Raw genomic sequence first — 24,293 nt, forward strand, 5'->3', positions numbered from 1 at the left:
GTACGTAGTCACATCATGTTTGAAGCCAGCATGTATATTTTCTATTGCGTGTTTTGGAATTGCCCACAATGGTATCTTGCAATCTAACTTATGTCTATACTTCTTCCAAACTCTCAACAATGCGTGTCTTAAAATATGCACTCTAAACACATTGTCAACCTTCTTATCATACAACAAATATGCATGCCAGCCAAACAACAAATCGTGGCCCTCAAGATTTAATAATCTCTCTTGTGTCAAATTAATCCAATCACTTATTCCTACTAATGTAGCAGCTTCATAATATAATTTAAAATTAGGCATTTTGAGACCACCTCTCTCACGAGTATCCTGCATAATCTTAAATTTAACTCGTGGCCTTTTCCCTGCCCAAACAAATTTATTGATACCTCGCTGCCATTCCTCCAAATTAGAATCTTTCTTAAGAATCGGTATCATTTGAAATAAAAATAAAAATTTAGGCAGGACATTCATTTTCACTGCTGCGATCCGCCCCAACAAAGACAATTGCAATTTTCCCCAACTCTCCAATTCTTTTTGAATTTTCCCCCATAATTTTTCATAATTATTTTTATATAACTTTGTATTAGAGGGCGACAAAAGCACCCCCAAATATTTAACCCTTTTAACAATCTCAAATCCAGTTAATCCTTCTAAGAGAGCCTTTTGCGAGACTGTCATATTTTTGGCCAAAATTTTAGTTTTGTGTATATTAACTTTAAATCCAGAAACCTTCCCATATTGTGTTATTATCTCCATCAGGTCCACAACAGAGTTCTCTGGCTGGGTCACTGTAACAACCAGATCATCTGCGAATGCTCTCAATCTATAATCCTGATCTCTAATTTGTATCCCCTTAATTTTTTCCGAATTCCGTATTTTAACCAATAATATCTCTAATGTTAACACAAATAACAAGGGCGATAACGGACACCCTTGCCTTGTGCCCTTCTCAATATCACATGCTTCTGTCAGACTATTATTAACTATAATTCGGGCAGTTTGTTTTTGATATAATGCCCTAATCGGTTGTAAAAAATTTTCCCCAAAATCCATTTTCTCTAAAACTTTCATCAAAAATTGCCAATTCAATTGATCAAAAGCTTTTTCAGCATCTAGAAAAATTAGCGCCGCAGGGATCTGGTTGTTCCTTTCCAAAAACTCTAACACATCAACTATATGCCTCACATTATTTTTCATTTGCCTACCACTAATAAACCCCGTTTGGTCCCCATGAATCGCCTGTTGCAGAACCCTCATCAATCTATTAGCCAAAACCTTAGCAAATATCTTGTAATCTGTATTTAAAAGCGATATCGGTCTATAATTTTTAACTTGAATAGCATCTTGGTCTTCCTTCGGAATCAAAGAAATAAAAGCTGTTCTCCAAGACGGTGGCACCTTTCCCCCCCTCTGGATTGTCTGGAACAGTTCCTTTAACGGTTTCATCATCTCTAACTGTAAATTTTTGTAATAAGCCGCAGACAGACCATCCGTACCTGGTGCTTTATCCACCTTCAATTCCTTAATTGCTGTAAAAATTTCTTCTTCTGTAATTAATTGATTAATCTCCTCTTTTTGTACTTGCGTAAGAACCGGGATGCTAGCATTCTCCAGATATATATCAATGTCTTTTTCATTAATCTTCTCCTTAGCATATAATTTAGAATAAAAATCCACAAAAGCGTCCTTGATAAGGTCCTGTTGAAACACAACCCTTCCTTTATACTCAATTTTGTCTATATTAGAAGCCCTTTGTTTTTTCCTCAATCTATAAGCTAACCATCTACCTGGTTTATTAGCGTTGCAAAAAGTATTATGCCTGGCAAACCGCAAATTGGTTGCCACTTGGTCAGCCATTAATTTATCAAATTGTCCTCTTAACAATTTAATAGCCTCCTTGGTCTTCACATCCTCTGGATTCAAAATCAAAGCCTTTTCTTTTTCCTTTATTTCATTCTCCAGTTCTTTCCTCCTAGCTTCCACAGCACGCCTATGTTTATTATTCATATATATCAACGCCCCTCTCATATAGGCCTTGCTAGCATCCCAAACCATATCCATAGAGGTACCCTTATTCATATTAATTTCAAAAAAATCCTTCATCCGCTGTTTACATTCTTCCACATTTCTCTGATTTCTAAACAAGTTCTCATTTACGCGCCATGAGCGCCTGTCTCTAATCTCCTTATCAATCTCTAGCCAAACTAGACTATGATCAGAGATAGTTCTTGCACAAATCTTCACCTTTTTAGTCCTTAAAAAAAATCATTAGTCAACAAAATAAAATCAATCCTAGAAAAAGATTGATGTCTGTCAGAATAAAAAGTATAATCCTTTTCCTGAAAATGTCTCTCACGCCAAATATCTCGCAATTCCAAGTCATCCTTCATTTCAAAAAAGGATTTAGGCAGTCTAGCATGACTTGGAACACGCTTAAAAACTCCAGCCTTGTCCATCTGTACATCCAAAACACCATTCCAGTCCCCCATAAAAATAAAAGATTTATAATCCAACTGGGTAAGCTTTGTATGAAGTAGACTAAAAAAGTCATCTTGTTGTTGATTAGGAGCATATAATCCAACTAAAAGCGTCTTTTTACCTTCTAACAGCAGCTCTATCATAACGTATCTTCCATGCTTGTCTGCTTCGATTAAGTCTGCTGTTAAAGCACTTTTAACATAAACAACCACTCCATTTTTCTTATTCATTGCAGAAGCAACAAATTGCGTACCCAACCTTGAGTTCAATAAGTACTTTTGATCCACAACCCTAATATGCGTTTCTTGCAAACATATAACATCTATCTTGAATTGTTTTAAATATTGAAAAACTTTCTTCCTCTTCTGTGGTGAATTTAGTCCATTAACATTCCAAGTTAAAAATTTAGTCGCCATGCATATCATCCCAAAGCTCTTGAAGCACTGCTTTGATGGGACTATCTTTTTTAGGCCGTGCTCCTCCCACTGCTTGGCTGTAAGTACGTTGTGGAAATTCCAAAGACTTCTGCTGGTCTTGTTCTTTTATTTTCTTTGATCGTTTTAAAGCAGCACGCGTCACCCTTTGCTCTCTGGGATCATCCAAAGAAGTTATAGCTTGATCTCCTCCAGCACCGTTCTCCTCTGTCTGTCCATCTTCAGCCTCTTGATGTTCTCCTTCTCCAGATCCCTTTGCAGCTTCCAGAAGTGTTAATGGGGTTGCTTTTAAAACGTTATTGTAAAAATCACGCACTTGCATCACAGTAGTCAGACGGTACCTTTTACCTTCATGCGTCACCATCAACCCAACTGGAATCTCCCATCTGAACCTTATATCTCGTTGCTTGAGCTCTTGCACAAGAAATGTAAAATCCTTCCTTCTCCTTAAAATCTTTGGAGGAATTTCTTTTACAACCAAAACTTCTTGATCAGCAATCACAACTTTAGCATCATAGGCAGCTTGTATAACTTCATCTCTAATTTCCCTTTTTGCAAAATAAACCACCACATCTCTAGGCAACTTTCTCTGTCTAGCAATCCATGAATTCACACGGAACACTTTATCCATGCCTGCTTTTATTTCAGATGCTGGCTGATTCAATACCACTTCGAGAGCCTCAGAAACCAGCTGCTTTAAATCTTCCTTAATATTCTCTTTTAAACCTCTGATTCTAACAGCAAACTGCATCTGGTAATATTGAGCAAGACTCAATTCTCTATCCATTTTGTCTCTTAAATCTTCATTCTCCAATACTTTTGCTTCTAATATGTCATTCTTTTGAGTCAAATCTTCCAGTTTTTCATCCAAATCTTCCACACATTCCGCCACTTTATGCACTGAGGACAAAATGTCTACCTTCATCACACTGAACTTCTGTTCCATCCTCTCTTCCATTCTCTCCTCCAATTTCTCCAATTTCTCCTCCATCTGCGCAAATTTATCATCCATTGATTCTAAAATTACCTGGGCATGTTTTTCAAGAGCATCTCGTAAATCCTTCGCTGTCAATACATCAGGAGGATGCATCGCCTGCAATGATGATTGTTGCACCGGAGAAGATCCACCACTCCGAAGAGTTTTAGGGGGAGGTTTAGCCGCCATCTTTTACTTTCACTTGTGACGCACTTTCACTTAAAGTTTAAAAAGTCCATCAAGCTCGAGAGTAAAATAAAATAATCCTCTTCACCTTTTCCTCTTGTACCACTCTGCCTGCTCTTTTTATTCCATAGTCCTTCCTTCAGGCAGGGGTGGTCGCAGACGCCTGGCTCTGCTCCAAGAAATCCGGAGCAGAGACGCTGACCAGCTGGGAGCAACCCAGGCTACGGGGGAGTTCGATCCTTCAGCCGCCCAAGCTCCAAGCTCAGGCGGCCCCGGAGAACTCAACCCCTACCTGGGGCCTCACCCCCTCCTCTTCTCCCGAGGAGGGGGCTTCAAATTCGCCCGAACAGCTGATCGGCGCTGTTTCGGGCGAAAAACACAGCTGAGCCGCGGGCAGCCCGGGAAGGCTGTCTCCGGCGCCGCGCAGCCACCGGAAGTCCAAAGTGTTAACACCTTTAATAGCTTTGAACCAGGATTAGCTTTTGCCATCTTGCCATCTATCTATTTCATAGACAAAAAAAAAAAAAAATCAGAAAAGCACCAGGCCCAGATGGAGTAACTCCTTCTTGTTTAAAAGCCTGTGCTGAACAACTGGCCACATCTTCACACAGATTTTTAACTTTTAATCACTGGAGATATGTTGTGTCTCTTCTTGCTTCAAACATTCTATCATCATCCTGTTTCCTAAGAAATCCTCCATCAGGGGAGCTGAATGACTATAGGCCAATTGTAGTTATGAAGACCTTTGAGAGTTCTGGCTTATATGAAAGTCATCACAGATCCACTGTTAGACCCCCTGCGGTTTGCCTAACTAGATCGGCAGATGATGCTGTGGCAATGCACTTCATCTTGTAACATCTTGAATCCCCAGGGTTCCTATACATGGGGCCTTTTTGTAGACTTCAGCACAGCATTCAATACCATCACTCCAGAAATTCTTCACTCTAAACTGATTCATCTTACTGTGCCTGTTGATTAGCCTTTCTGACAGAAAGCAACAGGTGCAGCTAAGGAAAATTACATCTAGTACCCGGGCAATTAGTACAGGGCTGTGTGCTCTCTCCATTCCTCTTCTTTATATATATCAATGACTGCATAACTAGAGATCACTCTGTTAAAGTACTGAAGTTTGCAGATGACATAACTGTCATAGGCCTCATTTGAGACAGTTATGAGTCTGCATATAGACAGGAGGTTAAACAACTGGCCCTGTGGTGCAGCTGGAACAATCTGGAGCTTAACATGCTTAAAACTGTAGAGATGAGAGTGGATTTTAGGAGGAGCCCTGCTATTATTCCACTTTTTACTATATTCAACAGCATAGTATCAGCAGTAGAGTCCTTCAAGTTTTTGAGTTCTATAATCTCCCAGGAGTTAAAATGGACACCTAATATTAAAAACATCATTAAAAAGGCATAAAAAACGTGTTACAGAAATTCAGACTGCCCCAGGAAGCTGTCATTGGTACTTCTGTAACTGTCTGGTTAATGTATAGTTAAGACTGCAGAAAGAACAACTGCAACCTGCCTGTCTTCCATAGAACAGGGCTTTTCAACCAGTGCTACGGGTACCACCTGTGGTCCATTGGCACCTGGCAGGTGGTATGCGACCATCCTAGAAAAGTGGTAGCAGGGGAGGGGAATGAGCTGAACTGGTGGCAGCACCGCACAAGCCTGAGTGAGAGATGGCTGGAGCTGCAGGGCTGTCAGGGCTCAGCAGAAGCGCCAAGATTAGCGCTTCTTCGGTGCTGTCAGGGCTCAGCGGAAGCACCAGAATCAGTGCCAGTCTCCAGCTGGAGCTCGGCGCTGATCCAGGCACTTTTGAGCCCAGAAGAAGCGCCGATCAGCTGGAATGTTGCAGCATCTCCAGGGTCTTGTGATTTACATTCAGATGCTTGGCAACTGATTCATATTTATGACGGTCACAGTGTCCCAGGGTCATGTGAAGTGACCAAAACTTGCTGCAACCACCCAGCAGATGGGGGGGGGAAATAAAAACCAAACACCCCTCTACCCCACCCCCACTGCCAATCCTCAACCGAAATGCTCACAACAATGAAAACCTTGGACAGGAGGAAGAGCACCACCGGGCGGGCAGGCAGGTGTCCTGCTCGGCTGTGGCTTGGGGGGCACTTTTTTCAGTGCCATTGCAACTTCAGTCACTAAGCAAACTGTTGTAAGTTGAGGGCTACCTGTACTTCATCACTTTTTTCCTTTTTTTTTTTTTTTTGGTCATCAAGTTTTTGATACCTTGCTAGGCGACTGGTGGTACTCGGATGTTGCCATATCCTAAAAGTGGTACAATGGGTGAAAAGGTTGAAAAGCCCTGCCATAGAAGACCTGTAGATTACGCAGCTCAGAAAGAGGGCTGAGAAGACATCTGAAGACCCTTCACATCCTGGACACAAACTATTCTAACTCCTCCCTTGGGGCGGCACTACAGGGCACTGCAGGCCAAAATAACCAAACAGAGGGAGAGTTTTTTTCCCTCATGCCATCACTGTCCTGAACACCTAATTCTCACAGTGCTCTCTATTGTCTATGTGTATTTATCCATGTAGTATGGCTGTAGTATCATCATTTATCCTTCTTATTTACTCTCCCCTCTTATTGGTAGTATTATGATTATCATGATTATCATTATTCTATTGCTTTGCATGTACACTGAGAGCTTCTGTGGAGACAAATTCCTTGTGTGTCTAATCACACTTGGCTAATTAAAGGATTCTATTCAATGTACATATCCTGATCTTTCTGCTGCTTTTCAAAAGTTTTTCTATGCTATTATGAGGAGGTTTGCCTATACCTCTTATAGATCATTTCAGCACTACTGGTAGGTGAAAAGTTGTTATTCTAGTACTATGTTTAGGACATTTGAACTCTGGAAATCTTTAAAACAATTTTTAAAATTCATTATCAAGTAATTAATTTGTGATGGTCTACTTATAAATTTTATGTACGTAAATAATACTGCTTGGCGAAGTATATTAAAACGTGTTTGTTTTCAGGATGACTCGGGGCCAATAGTAAATCTTTCTCTGGAAACTCGATCATCACCCACAGACTAACAGCAGAAGAGTCAAAAGCACTGGATAGACATGCTGTGTTTCTGGCAGATACAAGTAGCCTTAATAATGAAGATCAGCTATTGTAGAATCAACCCCCCTATTTAAAATAGCCCAAGGGTTTTTAATCTTAGGTCTTTTTCTCCTTTCTTTGTGTTGTAACAGATTTCTTGATGCTTATTTCTAAATCTTGGATGCAAAGAGCCCCTGCATTGTATTTTATAATGACCCCAACCTATCTCAGCCCCCTATGCTTCTATGCCTGCTTATTAGGGCTTTCGGGGGGGCCCCAAGCGGCATTATTACAAAGTCAGCTTATTGCCCCCAACAATCTGGGTCCTATAGTGCTTTACAGTCTTCTCTAAACAGTTTATAGTTTATTGGCCCCCAAAATGTGGGTCCTCATTTTACCGAAGGATGAAAGGCTGAATCAACGCCAAGCCGGTGAGAATCGAATTGCTGACAGCAGAATTAGCCTGCAGTACTATATTCTAACCACTGCGCCATCATGGCTCTTTTAAGAAGAGATTGGACAACCATTTGTCTGAAATGGTAGGGTTTCCTGCTTGAGCAGGGGGTTCAACTAGAAGATCTCCAAGGTCCCTGCCAACTCTGTTGTTCTGTTATACATTAAAGAATCTTTTATGACATGGGAACAACTCCATTAGCAAGCACTATTTAGTTAAGTGCCAGGACAAAAAAGATACCTAACCTCCCTTGGAGAGTCACCTATAAATAGACTAATTAGAAATGTTTTGCAAACGCCAGTTTACCTTAGAGGTTTGAACCAAGTACTGTAATACTACTGAGACAGGGCATATAAAAGTCAATTACAAAACTTTTTAAAAAGGGTTCTCCACTTCTTCCACAGATGAATGTAGTACTATTGTTCAAGAAACATCATTTTCCTTCAGAGAAATTCTTGAGACTTAATGGCAATGAGATAATATTTTTGGGCATAAATATAACATTAAAAATATAATGGATACTGGGAGAAAACAAATACTTCGCTGTTTAGAAGCAATCCCTGTTCATACAGAATATTAATTACTGAAGTAGGAGGACTAAGCTTGTTGAAAATAGTTTGTTTTCTATGGTGCAGAGAAGCCTATTTCATGTTTAGGAAAAAAAACAAGTATTTTAACTCACAGGTCTTTAAACAATGACATACTCTTACAGTTTTTAATGCCCAGAGTTTTGTATTTTAGTTTCCTCATAATGTTGTTGCTATAAATGAACGTGCATTTGAGGATGACTCAAATGCTGACAAAGCATGCAGCTGTTCTTTTGACCAAACAATGTCCTTTTATCCGGATATATGTTATAACTCCCAAAATAGTTGTTCAGATTTCCTCTGTACAACTGAACAGACAAAAGGTGAAAAACATTTTGCATTTCTCACCCTCTGTTAATTACTTTACTCCTAGTTGGAACCTTAACTGATATTTTTCCACTTACAATTCAAATCCATAGAACATTATTCATTTACCTACAATAATCTGACACGTAACAGCACAATGTGTAAGTAACCTTAAGCTTCAAGTGCAGAGTTTCAGAAATAGCCAATACATTACGTTAAATCCAGTCTGAATCAGATCTTTCTCCACTTTGCTCACAGTCCTAATCTGAATTAAGGAACTCTGTGTACACTTCTTTGGAGAAATGGAACATACTCTGTACTCCAATGTCCTTAATGTCTTCACATTAGCATTCTAACCTAAATCAATCTTTTGTACTTCTTAGAAGATCCTTATATTTAGAAGGTGTGCTGCAATTATAAATACCATGTTTTGTCTCTTTAATTTTTGAGATAAAGCTCAGCAACTTATACGCTATAATTATTTTTGTTCCAAAACAATCCTTTCAAACATAGCCAAGGATTTTATGGCAAGGTCAGTCAAGGATGTATCTCAATTAATAGCTAGCCCAATATAGTGACAGAATGTACTTTGTTCATTACATACTTGTAATGATCTACTTAGAGGTCTATTAGCAAAGGTTTTATTAGTTTTGACATATGAATCACAGCATAACCATCATTTGTGCAGATGAAAAATGAAAAACAAGTGCACTACACTAACAAAGGGAACACTGCTTTATTTACTTTGTAGTAATTATAACATGTCTACATTTTTAAATATTGTGGATATTTTTTTATTCAAATGGTTTCAGCATACAAGTGTGCATTAAGTAGATTAGGTATACAATTGAAGTTGGTGACACTGCCACACTCCATCCACTCTCTGAAGCACCAAATCAAGATATAACAGGCAAGATATATTTTCTGGTCTATCCTTTCACATTTCCTCCTTGGCTTTTAATGGTAGAGGCTTCTAGACAAACATTTGGACTTGCCTCCCAAGCTACTGTAATAATAGCAACAATGGACTGTTCTCAATAGCTTTGCTTAAACATTTTCTATGGCGCAAGGATTGTCACACTAATATCCAACTGCAGTCAAGGCACTTGGTTCTTCGATAACCACTTGGGACATTCACAGCCCTCAACAGCACATCTGGCAAGCAGGCAAGCTGGGTACACCACACCAACCTTCCAAGTGTATTTCAAGGAGAGGCAAGACAAGTTAACTGCTGAAGATACACTGTACAAGTATTTCTTCCAACAGACAGGCAGGAGACACCTAGACATTTGAAATATTTAGAAAGGGGAAACAGATGGGGATTTTAAAAGAAGCTATGACCAGAAAACTGGAAATTTGATACACTGAACAACCTCATGAGATAAAGTCTCTCCCATATACATATGTTATATGCAGCGTTGCACAAAACTTCCATTTAAAAAAGCTGCAAAACACAGTGGGACCACTACTGAAGCATCTTTTGATGCAGTGGGACCACTATTGAAGCATTTGGAGCCCTGGTGGCCCAGTGGTTAGAATGCAGCATTGCAGGTTAACTCTGCCCACAGTCTGAAGTTCAATCCTGACGGGACTCAAGATTCAGTCAGCCTTCTATCTTTCCGAGGTTGGTAAAATGAGGGCCCAGATTGTTGGGGACAATATGCTGACTCAAACACTCAAGAGTGTTATAAAGCATACAAGTATATAAGTCTAAGTGTTATTGCTACCTTTGCAGTATGTGCATGTGGAGACAACTAAGGACAGCCTTCAAAGCACTTGTAGCAAGTTTTTTTTTTTTTGAAGAATGCAGCTTCTTTAACACAATGAGGAGTTATACATATACTGTATGTGTATTTTGTGTAGCACCCTTTTCAAATTCTGCACATAGCCAACTATGCAGTACTAACCTGCAATTGTCCTCTGTTGCTCTTAGGGAACTAGAGGCTGGGGAACTCTTGAACTCTTGTTTGAAGGCAGACGGTAGATATAGTGAGACAAAATGAAATCTAGACAAGATGGAGATGCTGGGATCACAAAAACCAATAACACTGATTTTATACAGAGTTTCACTTCTCATTCTAGCTCAGGAATGGATTCATTACTTACCAAGAAGTACAAGTGGGGATTGTGGCTTGAGGAAGAATACCGAACTCAGTTATGTCTGCATTATAGGTGAGAATGAGATTCCAGGTGGATTGCTGCTACAATGCACTTTCCTTCACAGTGTCTTTAGACATAGAAACTTCAGTGACAAGGTATCTTAAGGCATGCCTTCATCTATATCTATACAAGATTGCGTTCATGTTTTTTAATTTGTTATCAGAATTAGCATTAGCACTGGCTATTATAACATTATTATCACATGCATGGTTTTTATCTTATCAGCCACCTTGACTGGACTTGTAAAATTTGAACTCGGAGGCTTCCTCAACATAGATTAAATAAATGAACTAGCAGTCCTTGTGTTTATAAAACTGAAAGCAAAATGGAGTATCAACTTTTATAAATACTTTTATATTTACTTCTTCCTCATACCTCTTAAATTGTTAATGGGTTAAAGATCATAACTGGATTACGCTCAAGACATAAAGTCACCCAGTTATCAATTTAGAGTCAGAAAGTATAATAAAATATATCATACCCAGAAACCATTTGAATCAAGAATGTAGACCTTTCCATAAATGCCTACTTATCTATGTAAGTAGATGGAGAGGAATTCTGGGCGTTGAAGTCCACAAGTCATAAAAGGGCCAAGTTTGAAGACCCCTGGACTAGAGCTTACTTGTCCTTTTCCAAAATCCTTGTCAACAATTTTAGCATATTTCTAAGATTAAATAACTCACAGAGATGCCAAAGCTTAATATAATTATGTAATTTTTCTCCTTTTTTATTTGAAGCAATTTTGACCAGCACTTTTACTAAAACATATAGCTATTTTTGCTTTCAGGATCTAACAGCACTATTTCTTTGAGTAACTTTTAACCATTGCTTAAGGTAGTGCAAAATACCTTAGTATCCACAAGAGTATTAATTATGAATTATCTCAGTGAATAGGGTATCTTCAGCAGCCGTACTGATATATATATTTTCAAACTCAGTTAGTTTCCTTGTTTGTGTGGCCTGGTTGCTGGCATGCCACGGACCGGTACTGGTCCACGGACCGGGGGTTGGGGACCCCTGTTCTAAACAACAGCACAGAAGTGATTTGCCATCTCCTCCTTCTAGCCTGGTGTTCCTAGCAGTCTTCCATCCAGGTTGTCCAACCTTGTTTAGTTTTTTGAGGTCACAAAAAGTCAGCTAGAGATGGATTAGTATCCAATATTGTCACAAACCATCTCACAGAGCAATCTCTCTCTCTCAAAATTGTGATCACACACTCAGAAAAGTTTGAATTTGCATCTGCTACTATGTCGGCATCCAATTTGCATCTCTTCTTGCAAATCAGATCTGTTGAATATGCAAATGTACATTGTATCTTTTAGTACTAAAAAAAATCCCTAATGGGCAAATACCATATCCACTTACACTGATGTTTTAATAAATAAATAAATAAATGACTTCTTCGACTATTTTTTACTTTCTGAACAAATCCAGTTGAACAGAAGCTCACAATAAAACTGTTCTAGCTATTAAAGGTGGAGAGGTGAGTACTGAAAGCATCACTGCATATGCAGCGATGCATGTAAAGGGTGGGGTTAAGGTAACAAGAAGGCTCCCTTTTTTACGACCTTGTAATTCCCTGACTCTAAGGTAACAATAGCAAGCACTAACAATTTGTATCCTGCATTTAAAAATGCTCCCACGTTAACTTATAAAGATCAATAGTACAGTCTCTGCCTAAAGGCATGTCGTCTAAAAGACACAACTGAAGGAAAAAAAGAAAAATATTGGATACTAATCCATATCTAGCTGACTTTTTGTGACCTTAAAAAGGTAAACAAGGTTGGACAACCTGGATGGAACTCCCGCAGACTAAACTGGAAAGTTGAAGAAACAGGCTAGAAGGAAGACATGGCAACTCACTTCTGTATTGTTTAGAACAGGGGTCCCCAATCCCCGGTCCGTGGACCAGTACCGGGCCACAGCATGCCAGGAACCGGGCCACACAATCAAGCAAAGCCCCATCCACAAGATGCAAGCAGCACACAAAACCACGTCCCCTCTGGTCCACGGAAAATCCTCTCTCCACGTAACTGGTCCGTGGTGCCCAAAAGGTTGGGGACCTCTGGTTTAGAAGACTATAGGGATGTGTTCATGAAGTAAACATGAGTTGATAATGATTCAAGAGAAATATTACTTTATTAGAACTCAGTTACAAATCAATAAACTATAGATTTTAAAGTTGGTGGTGGGAGGGGGAGAAGAGACAGAATGTGTTTTATAATTATTATATTGTGCAGTAAATAAGTAACTATACTAAATAATAAAGGATTTCCTTGTTGCAATCTCCAAAGGTGTAAATTTTTAAATGTAATATAAAATAGATGAAAATTATTAAAATATTACAATCAATTGAAATACCATAATTAGTTAAAATTAAATGCAATAAAACACAGAATTAGAAGAAGATTAAAATAAAAAATAAAAGAAGCACAACTGAACTGAACCACTAGCATCACATGCTATTCCAAGGTTGAGATGTGGCTAAAACATGAATGAGAATTCCATACATACATTTCTGTTACCCCAAAATTCTGCAGTGTTGGACTGTGATGTCCAATCAAGTCTAAGAAAATATGTTAACTCAAATGTGGGCAAATCATACGTGGGATGGTCATCTTTCAAGTATCCTAAATTAAAGCCTAATTTAAGGCTTTAATGATCAATACCTTGTATCTAGTTTAGGGGTCCCCAACCCCCGGTCCATGGACCAGAACCGGGCCGCAGCATGCCAGCAACTGGGCCACACAAACAAGCAAAGCCCCATCCGCGGGATGCAGGCAGCACACAAAACCACACATCCTCTGGTCCACAGAAAAACCTTTCTCCACAGAACCGGTCCCTGGTACCCAAAAGGCTGGGGACCTCTGACCTAGTCCTTTTGTACCAGTGAAATTTGTACTGTATAGCAAGCGGTATTCTGCACTAAAGTTTGCCAGGAGCCTTCCTCTGCAGCAAAATTTAATAAATCAATTCAGAAGCAGTTGTGTGCTTACTGCTGAATACAAGTGGCACAAGTGGTCATGAAAACTCCTGGCCATAACTACTCTTTGAAGATCTGGTTTATCTTCACCCAACCCCTTACTGATTGAACATGTATATTTTTAAGACAGAGATAGCAAAGCCACACCATCTACATACAAACACCAACCTACTCCACCACCCGATTATCTATCCCAGTGCTTTATTAAATATTGTGGGATGCTATAAATTAAGATACAAAATCCTCAGCACAAATATCAGAATCTGTTCTCCAGAGATACTACAAACTAATCTTTTCAATCTCTCCCTAGCTAGATGGTCCAAAAGAATGCCACACTTTATAGTACTCAAAGTGGCTGATAAGACTCTTGGGAGAAACAGCAGAACAAGCCCGCTATCTTGAAGTTGTGGAAATTTTCTAGAAGACGTCTTTTGGTATACATGGGAGTGCATACAAAAAGGTTTCTTTTCAAAGCGATATAAGAAACTATCAGTAGCTAAGGGTTGAACCGGGGAATCCTTGATGCTCTTGAACTTGGTTGCTAGCTTGCAGGCATTTTGTTACCAGACTAGTCCTTTCAAATCATTAAAGCAGCCACAGATTCACACAGTCCTGAGATAATCATTAACAAGACATTCAATGATATTTCATTCTTAAAACCATGGAAAAAGCCAGAATAAACTACTAGGACAATCCAATTCAGCATGAAATATTTGGACTTGGGTCCCTGTATTATATCTTACATCAATCCATTCATTATCTGACTCCTGGTGTTATACTAATAATTTCCAAACTGTTACCAATAGATGTTCCCCAAAACAAGGAATTAAGTTACTTTAATTCTGAAAAAAGAGAGGACACACTGGACAGATCACTATATAGTCATCAACTTATGACCACAATTGGGATTGGAATTTCAGTTGTAAAGTGATGCAGTCATTAAGCGAATGGTTACATGATCAGACCCAATTTTATTACCATTTTACCAGTTAAGCAAACGGTCATTAAGTGAATCTAGATTCCCCAACTGATATTGTCAGAAGTCCGCTAGGAAGGTTGCAAATTGCAGTCACAATTATGTGACTGCAAGACACCACAACCATTGTAAATGCGAGCTGGTTGCCGAGTGCCCAAATTGTGATTCTCAACTGCAGGGATAGTGAAATAATCATTAACTTGAATGGTCATACGTCGCTATTTCTGAGGCCACCCTAACTTTGAACTGCTGTTAAACATTCGTAAGTCAAGGACAATTACTTCCCATTCAGATTTTTTGTTTAATCACTGTACAAGGTGATAGAAATAGCCCTCAAAGGATCAAGAATCAGTTAGGATCTAGGGACTTTGGAGTTGGGCCCCTGGTTTTTCACCACTGAAAAGGTTAGAGTATCCTGTAAATGTAGAATGTTCTACTTCTGAAAGATGTGATCTTAATTTCCTTCCCATCCTACCAAAAGAAACATAGGCCTGAATACAGACGAGTAACAGAAAATATTGCATTAATTAAGATTAAAGCATTTGCCTATTAATTGTGGCTCTGAAGCATGCGTATGTGGGGACTGGGAAAATGTAGCTGCAGCATGTCTATTTTTCCCAGGGGCGAAATAAATTCAATTATTTTGGACATGCTCAGTTTATACTGGATTACAGTCTGAGTATTTCAAAAATATTAATTACTGTTCATAAAAGGATATTGCTCTACCGGTATATGTACACATTACCCTTCCCCAGTGTGATGTCCTCTAGAGGTACTGGAATGAAATTCTCAAAATCTCAAATATTTGAACAACACAAGGATTACTGCAAATGGATATCAACCTAGAAATAGTGAAGAATACCTAATTTCAAATCTATGAATTTCTAAAATTGACTGAATACCTCAACACTATTAAACATAGAGATGTGTCATAATGCATATATTGAGAGACCAGTAATTAAGAAAATTAATATTTTTCTTGACTTCTCCCTTAGAAAAACTCTCTGTTTGGCATCTATATATGAAATTTCTCTTGAGGTTTATCTCTGAGGTCTCTGATGTGTCTCTTATACAGTATCTCTCCTTATCAGCCAAAACAAATGACATGAAAGAAGTTGCTTGTTGGAGTTGTGCTTATTCTACCAGAAATCGCTTAATGAAAGCAAGCAATAATCCCTTTCTCTTGTATGAAATGTGGTAAACAAAGCCTAATCTTATTAGTCCCACTTCTTTCAAGAATTCTGCAAATAGTTTTCAGTGCAAGGTCAGGTATCGGTGTTTAAAGAAACACAAAAAGGATAGTTTTTCTTTAATACATAGACCAGATTTGTGAACTGATTTGCTTAGACATACCATATTCCTTTAGGATTAAGAAGATTTATAAGACTGACATAGTTTCTATAAGCAACTATAGAATTACAAACTAAAAATTACAATTATACATTACATTTTTTTATTTTTGTAAATAATGTTAATAGTTAAAATATCTGGATACAATGGAAAGACATCAAAGGTTCCATACACATATGTGGTACAGTATACAATCTTCAGCCATTAACTACGTTTTAATTATTCAGATAAAAGCCATGAATGTATACACTTTGGTGTTCTTCTAGTTCCAGATGTGCACAACTAAGCACTAACTGCTAAGCTCAGAATACTAATGACAAGATACCCAAAACCTCACTAGTTGACAAAGATGCAGGAGTTGGGCAAAGCTGTTATGCCAAATTAATTCAGGAAATCTCTTTATTCCCAAAAAAGTATATATTGTATAATAAATGTGCAGAAACACTAGAAGTGAGCAACCCTCAGCCCATGAACAGCATGCGATCTCTAAACCTACTTTGTTTTAGAACAAATACACACACACAGTTGAAAATAGTCAAATTGTCCACCGTAGCTCTCAGAAATAATTAAACTATAAGTCAGGGGTGTCAAACTGCCGGCCCACGGGCCAGAGCGTCACGGAGAAACCGCGCCCATCCCATTGCCGGCAAAGGGAAAGAGTTCTGATATGTCGCGCGACATCACATGACGTTGCAAGTTTGACATGTCTGCTCTAAGTAGTGGAGTATAAGTTGTTCACTTATACTCAACTACTTTCATGCAAAGATGCATGGATTCCTATATTGGTTGATATGAAGCACACATTATTTGCTCTCTAATTATGAGAAGTTGTGTGTCTTAAGCTAACGGATGAAGTCATCTGTTCACAGACAACACTTAACAATTACACACATCAATCAATTTAGTGAATAAAAATGGTATCTTCCTGTTAACCATGTCTCCTTGTACACTTCTGTATAACACCATAGGACTCTAACGGTTCCATGTAATCTTTCCACTATGATTGAATGTGACGGAATGCATGTTCCAGTTATTTACATTACCACTGTTCATAATCGGTATGATTTTAGATCCTTGTGAAAATATGTACCTTATTTCCTGAGGATGGGGAAGTCATTGCTGTTTAGAGGAAACAGATCTGCTTTGTTGCAGGAAGGAACAAATGAACTCTTCTGGTGATAACTATTTTAAGATCCTCAGAAGAGGTAACAATGCCTTTTAAAATATATAGCTTCCCAATATTCACTAATATCTATTCCAGAAGACTGTTAATCGGTATGGTTTGCTCTTTAAATGCAAAAAGTGATAATACGTTTGCATATTTTCAAACAGTAATGTACAAACAACAGCTTTTGATAACCACTCTTTGAAAGAGAAAAGACCTAGGTAGGAAAACCTGTTTAGGAAGTATCAGTCCACAATCCATCATACTGCTTCACTGTGAGCTTTCTTAAGAAGTGAGTTTCACTGAGAGAGAGTTGGGAGGGTTTTTTTTTCAAATATACGGTAATATTATGATAAGGGCACTGTGGTAACTTTCCCTTTGTTGCTCTTCTACCCCATGCGAGTGTAGGGATCCAAAATGAATGATCAGAAAACAAATGTTTTAAGAAAGCCAACCTTTCCTACAGAGACTCTACCCTCGAAGCAATATTCAAACTGGTCTGCAGATCCCAAAGCAAGAAATATAATACTGAATCCACTCAAGCTGCCATGTGTTTTATTTTTATTTTTTGACATTATGTATTTTATTTATTTTATTGTAAGCCTCCTGTAAAAGTTGAGGTGGCCAGTTATACAAATCAGATTAATTAATAAATAAGATAGAAAAGTGGTCAGGGTTCATGTATTTCTTCCCCCCCCCCAAAAAAAATATATATATCATCACGGTCCAAATAATGCTGAACAGGCTGAAATGCACAATCTCAGGCTCTAACCCTGCCTTATGATATAAAAGCAACAGAGTCATTCCTGCATAAGTTCAGTTATGATTCATCAGGGTTCCTAGGGAAGCATTTCTGATAGGGAGGCCAACTCTACAATCTGGAAGTCCTCTGCCACTCAACTCTTTGTTCCTCCAATTAGAAGCAGTGCTACTGCTTGGGGTTCTTACATCATTTATTAGAGACCAAATCCAAAGATTCCATGGACTAGTTTCATTTTGGTCTTCACATCACTGGTATCTCCTCTTTGGGGAAAAAAAAAGCCAGGGCAGACATTTTTTTAAAAAAATTCCATTTATATCCCGCCCTTCTCCGAAGACTCAGGGAGGCTTACAAGCTTAGCAGTAGCCTTCATTCTATGTATATGCCTGCTTATTAGGGCTTTCGCCCCCCCCCCAAGCGGCATTATTACAAAGTCAGCTTATTGCCCCCAACAATCTGGGTCCTCATTTTACCTACCTCGGAAGGATGGAAGGCTGAGTCAACCTTGAGCCTGGTGAGACTCAAACCTGCATTAATTGCAGGCAGCTGGTGTTACTTAAGGAGGCATTAGCCCACTGCTCCACCAATAGCTGCCACTGTCAGGCACAAAGAATCAGGACCATACTTTAAGATCCAATTCAGAAGATTTATTGCTCAAGCCTATACACAAGAACCTACTCAACTAAAGTTCAATACTAAATTGGCACCAGACAAAGGCCAACGGAAATCAAGAGGGGTTGGACTTAGACTATTTGTGGGAACATAATGACTCTAGGCTGATGACTCGTTTAACTCTGACCCCCTAGCTCTGCTTGTTTTTCTTCTACAGATAATGAATCATTCTCATGAAATTAAGGTCCTATCTTTGACACATTTAAGCAAAAAGTCATTGATAAGGAGGCAAGTTCTAGTAATAGAAATTTGAAAGTGAATATTTTTTTTCCTGTTAGCATCTCACAGACTCTAGGGTTCCGTGGAATATACTTTGAAAAATCTTCATTGGACTATTTCATTCTCACTTTGTCTGGTTGACATATCTTTTATTGTACAATGTCACCCACATGCACAGGATTTTTTTAAATTACAAAATGCCAGATCCCAGACAAAGAAACGTATAATCTAAAGTTAATTGCTAAATAAAGGAAGGACAGAGTGGTAGAGAGGAAAATAGAAAACAGATTTACAATACCCCCTAAAAATGTAATGTAATAATTCAAAGCATTACTAATAAACTATAGTAATTAAAATAATAAAATCTAAACTTAATTAAACTAAGTAACGTATTATTAAATTCATCAAGCATAGTAAAAATGATGATGGCAAAAATTAGTCAATGAATGTTCATGTTATAATAGTAAAGAACGTATTAAGAATCCTTCAACATGAAAACTTCATAGTTTCTATTTTGCCATATATATGTGTATATGATTTATAAGACATTTTTACATATACTTGTGTGCAGTGCTTTTTTGTAAAAAAAAAAAAAGTGCTGGAACTCACACACGTCATACAAACCCACCTTGCCTACCCTACAAGGTTTACCTTTGTAGTTGGGATAAAAAAAACCGGTCAATTTTTAGTGTATCTAAAAAACTAGGATTTTGATCAAGGCAACTCTGGAAAATCCATCAAAAACAGGTGCCAGTGCGTTCTATGACAAAAAAAAGCTTTGCTTGTTTGTGTAAGCACACATCAATGTGCATGTATCTATTACTTTTTTATTTTTTGCTAAGGCTACTGACGCTTCCAAATGGGTAGCTCTTACCACTACCAATCAATAGGTAATGTGCAGATTTCATTTTTCCATCATTTTTTTTCCAGAAAGAACAAGAGATGGGAAAATTGAAGAGAAAACACAGGTGTTACAAGAGGAACAAAGGGAGGACCAATCTTAACATCCTGTGTCTGGGACAGGGCAACTACAAAACAAAAGATATTTTGGAGAAATGTAGAGAGCTTGCACTGTTCCCTGTGTAAGAATGAAAATTAGTCTCACCAAACTAGGCAAGATACCCAGAAATTTATGACTGAAAAGCACTTTATTAAATGAAATAAGAAATTATGTTTTAGGGGAAAAGAAGAAAAACATCTATACTATTTTCTGATCTAAATAACTGCAAAGAATGTCCCTTGCCAAAAAAGACAAAGCATACAGCATATCCTTCTTTATTGGACCCACATCATATTAAACCTTTCCACTACTCCACAGGAGATTAAACCACAATACCATAATTTATTTTTGGAGCTCAGCTTTGGATATGAGTAAGTCTGTAATTTGCAACTGCTATCATAGGATATATTTTTGCTTTCTAGGCTTGTTTTCATTTACTGTTGCAGAAATGTTTTGAATCAAGCTGAGTGTATTAAAGCAACAGCAAATACAGCAGAATGCCTCAAAACACTGACCCCCAAAACTTTTGACTTAATGCCCTTTAAGAAGTAGGGTCTATAAACTTTCTTCAAATGATAATTAAATAAATATCACATTCATATAGAGTTCAAGCTTCATCACCTTTTTATATCAAAGCAAATCTTGCTTTGCTGTAATTCAAGTTTGTAAGAAGAGACATATGGAACTCAGAACTAGTAAGTTTCAAGGATAGAAGCCAAATTATCTATATCTGGAGTGGAAAGATAACTTGAAAAACAAAATGCAGCAGCTCAAGAGCATATTTGGGATCCACACTTCCTTTCTATCCTAAAGAACGTTACAATCTGGCAAGCTTGTGAATTTCAGATGCTCAGCTCTAAATTTCTTCTTAACAATGAAAATGCTGACTTCATCAAGTATATAAATCATTTCCTTCATACTGCCATCCAGGTTCCAAACCAAATGTTGGACACACCAGAAGGAACCATGCCACAAAGGAACAACTCCTTTCCTGAAATACTATTGATGCTCTGAAGAGTCATGCTAATGTCTCAACTTATTTTTAGAGGCAGTCTTAAATATACATCTGCAGTTATAATGTAAAAGAAAATATGAAAATATTTAAGTATTTTTGGAGATTTTTCCCATTATAGCTTAGTATCCTTGAAATAAATGTCTTGCAATCTCATTCTGTACTTGGGAATGACAAGTGCCAATGCTGGCAACTTGAAATGACTGGAAAAGCCTTTATTTTTAACATTAAATCAGTACAGGCTCTATGCACATTAATGTTTAGTACATAAAAGAGAGTGAACTCAGAGAATTCAAAAATGTTTGTGTATTTAAGTGTAATGCCATAAAAATGAAGAAATTACATGTAACTTCAAATAAGAAGTTATCTTAAGAAAGCTTAAAAAGGATACAATTCTGGCATATATATTATTTTATTTTGAATGTCTTCAAGTTATTGTTGACTTCTGGTGACTGCCTGGACAAGTCCCTGCAACTTTCTTGGCAAGGTGTTTTCAGAATGGTTTGCCATTGCATCCTTCCTGGGATTGAGAGAAACTGAATGGCCCAAGGCACTCAAGTAATTTGTGTCCAAAGTAGGACTAGAACTCATGGTCTCCTGGTTTCTAGCCTAGTGCCTTGACCACTACATCAAACATTAGATCCATTGATTCATTCTGTCTCTCTCTCTCTCTCTCCCTCCCTCCTCTCTCTGTGTGTGTGTTTGTGTGTGTGTGTGTACTCCTTAATAACTGGTAGCTTAACAACTTGAAATTATGATGCCTCCCCCACACTCAAAAACGCTACTTGCAACCCATCCTCAAAGTTATGATTACCACGTACATATCCCCACAGTCACATGATCACATTTTGGGCACTTGGCAACCAGCTCGAATTTATAACTGGCTGCAGTGTCCCACAGTCACATGACTGCAATTTGCTACATTTTTGCCAGTTTCTAGCATTTTTTTGCCAGTTTCTAGCATTTTGTGCCAGTTTCCGACAAACAATACCCATTTGGAAGAATGGATTTCCTTAATAACCTTAATAACCATGGTGATTCCTTTTAACGGTCATGGTGATTCACTTCATGACAACTGTAAAAACAAAAACTGAGTCTGGTCACATGATGACCTTCATAACAACCATAAGTCATATGGCAGAAATTCTGGGACCAGTTATGAACAGACCACCATATCTATCAATCTGGGTCAGTACTTTTCTAGCTCTTCTGCAGGCATCATTCAAAGATGACAACTAAACTGGAATAAGCAACCTCATATTAAGTCCATCTTTTTGAAGCTTAAAGAAATGTAGCCTTGGTGGAGCAGTGGGCTAATGCCTCCTTAAGTAACACCAGCTGCCTGCAATTAGTGCAGGTTCGCATCCCACCAGGCTCAAGGTTGACTCAGCCTTCCATCCTTCCGAGGTAGGTAAAATGAGGACCCAGATTGTTGGGGGCAATTAAGCTGACTTTGTAATAATGCCGCTTGGGGTGTGTGTGAAAGCCCTAATAAGCAGGCATATACATAGGATGAAGGCTACTGCTAAGCTTGTAAGCCGCCCTGAGTCTTCGGAGAAGGGTGGGATATAAATGGAATTAAAATAATAAATAAATAAATAAATAGATAAATAAAAATACAGAACATTGCACAGTACCAATATGATGCGGAGAACAAACTACCTGTCCATAATAGAATTGATTATATCACAGTCCTGATGACACCAGTGATACTTAAATCATGCCAGCCTTTTTGCACCTTTTAACAATTGGATTAATTTATCTGTCTCTGAAGCAGAGTTTTTTTTCCCTGAACAAAACTGTATGCAATCAGTATTTTTCATATACCATCAATTCAGGAAGAAAGGAAAAACTGAGGTCATTAAGGAGAAATATGGTGGCAGGGGGAGGGGCTGCGAGAAGCAAAGTACACATACCAGGAAAGTCGACTGCACCTCTGAAATCTATGTGAAAGGGATTTTAAGCGACAGCCTATTAGTCATGCTATTGGTTTAAAAAAAAGTTTGCACTTTCAAAGGAACCTTATTTAACTTTTTAATACAACCAAATTGCACTTTAATGTAATCTGGGAAATTGCTTCTTCTTCCCCTATGGGGAGAAACGGAGTAGACTAGCACACACTCTTTAATACTTGCCCACCCACTATATTGCTGAATCCCTTTGGTTACAGGAAACGAAGTATTTTCCGGTGTGTAGAATTACTTTAAGTGGGGGAAATACACCTGGAAAGACTCTGCACGCAGACTTGGAGGTTAACTATCAAACGGATAAAGAACGCGTTAAGCCGGGTGTTGCGGATACAGACGAACCCAAAAGCTTCCCCAGCTGCCTTCTTGCGGGGCATAAAGCCAGAGAAGCTTTGTGCCCCGCAGACCATCTGAGAAGGAGGTAGGTAAAATGAGGACCCAGGTTGTTGGGGGCAATTAAGCTGACTTTGTAATAATGCCGCTTGGGGTGTGTGTGAAAGCCCTAATAAGCAGGCATATACATAGAATGAAGGCTACTGCTAAGCTTGTAAGCCGCCCTGAGTCTTCGGAGAAGGGCGGGATATAAATGGAATTAAAATAAATAAAATAAAAAAATAAATAAAATATTACTTCTGTATGCAATATTGTTTAGGAAGCAACAGAGGCTAGGACCAACACACGTTTGTTCCACGCTCGCCTACGCAGGGTCCGGCAGCAGCCCCACCTCAAGGTCGCTCTTCCAACTTTCTTCTGACATTTAAACTTTGGTCATACGATTCACGGCACGCCGCGGCGAAGTCCTTCGTACCTGGCTCCGAGCGGCCCGCCTACGTCAACAGGTACGCCAGCGCGAGCCCCAGGTTTTTGCGCCGGCTAGACGCCCGGCCGGCAGGCTTCCTCCCACGCGAGCGAGGTGGCGTGGTAGCGCCCAGCCTTTACCTTAAGGGGGACGCCTCGGCATTGCCCTCCGCGTCGGCTCCCGGCGCCTCTTCGGCGTCCTGGAGGCGGCGGCAGCGGCGGCTCCCGCTGCTGGGATGATACGCCGTCAGAACGACTCCTTGGGAAGTAGACCAGCGGCTCATGGCGGGAGCGAGAGCATAATGGCTCTGCCGCCGACATGAAAAGAAAAGGGAAAAAAAAGCCCTCCGTGAAGTTCCTGCTCACTCGGGTCCTCCCATCGAAGGCCGGCGCTTCAGCGGCCGGGAAAAAGGGGAGGAGCGAGACTAGCCGCCTTCCTCCAATGAGCCTCCAGCGTTCAGCAGAGTATTGTTCGCGGGAATTCTCCGGGGCCCCTCGGCCCCCGCCCGCGCTTGCCCGGCTGTAACTTAAATGATTTAAGCAGGTGAGCGGGGCGGCTGAGCCAAGTTGTCTTCCGCCGCAACTGTGAAATGCAGTGCATCATCTTTTATTCATACTGCCCTCTGCCGAGGCGCTCATAGTTGCCTTCTGGTCTTTCTTTCTTTCTTTCTTTCTTTCTTTCTTTCTTTCTTTCTTTCTTTCTTTCTTTCTTTCTTTCTTTCTTTCTTTC

General features: G+C 39.1%; 1 protein-coding gene across 2 annotated transcripts in view; it reads right to left on the reverse strand.

Annotated features, from left to right (window-relative positions):
• The window catches only part of ARHGAP18 (Rho GTPase activating protein 18), a 71,426-nt gene extending 47,423 nt beyond the window's left edge, over positions 1-24,003 (reverse strand). The window contains exon 1 of one of the 2 annotated variants that reach the window (XM_083379940.1): positions 23,705-24,003. In XM_083379940.1, coding sequence (XP_083236066.1) covers positions 23,705-23,847 — 143 coding nt within the window. In that variant the 5' untranslated portion in view covers positions 23,848-24,003. The remainder of the gene's footprint in view (positions 1-23,704) is intronic. The other variant, XM_083379941.1, reaches the window with a different exon arrangement.
• Between the last annotated feature and the right edge of the window lie 290 nt (positions 24,004-24,293).

Source organism: Vipera ursinii, assembly GCF_947247035.1.
Source record: "Vipera ursinii genome assembly, chromosome: 1".
Taxonomy (NCBI): Eukaryota; Metazoa; Chordata; class Lepidosauria; order Squamata; family Viperidae; genus Vipera; species Vipera ursinii.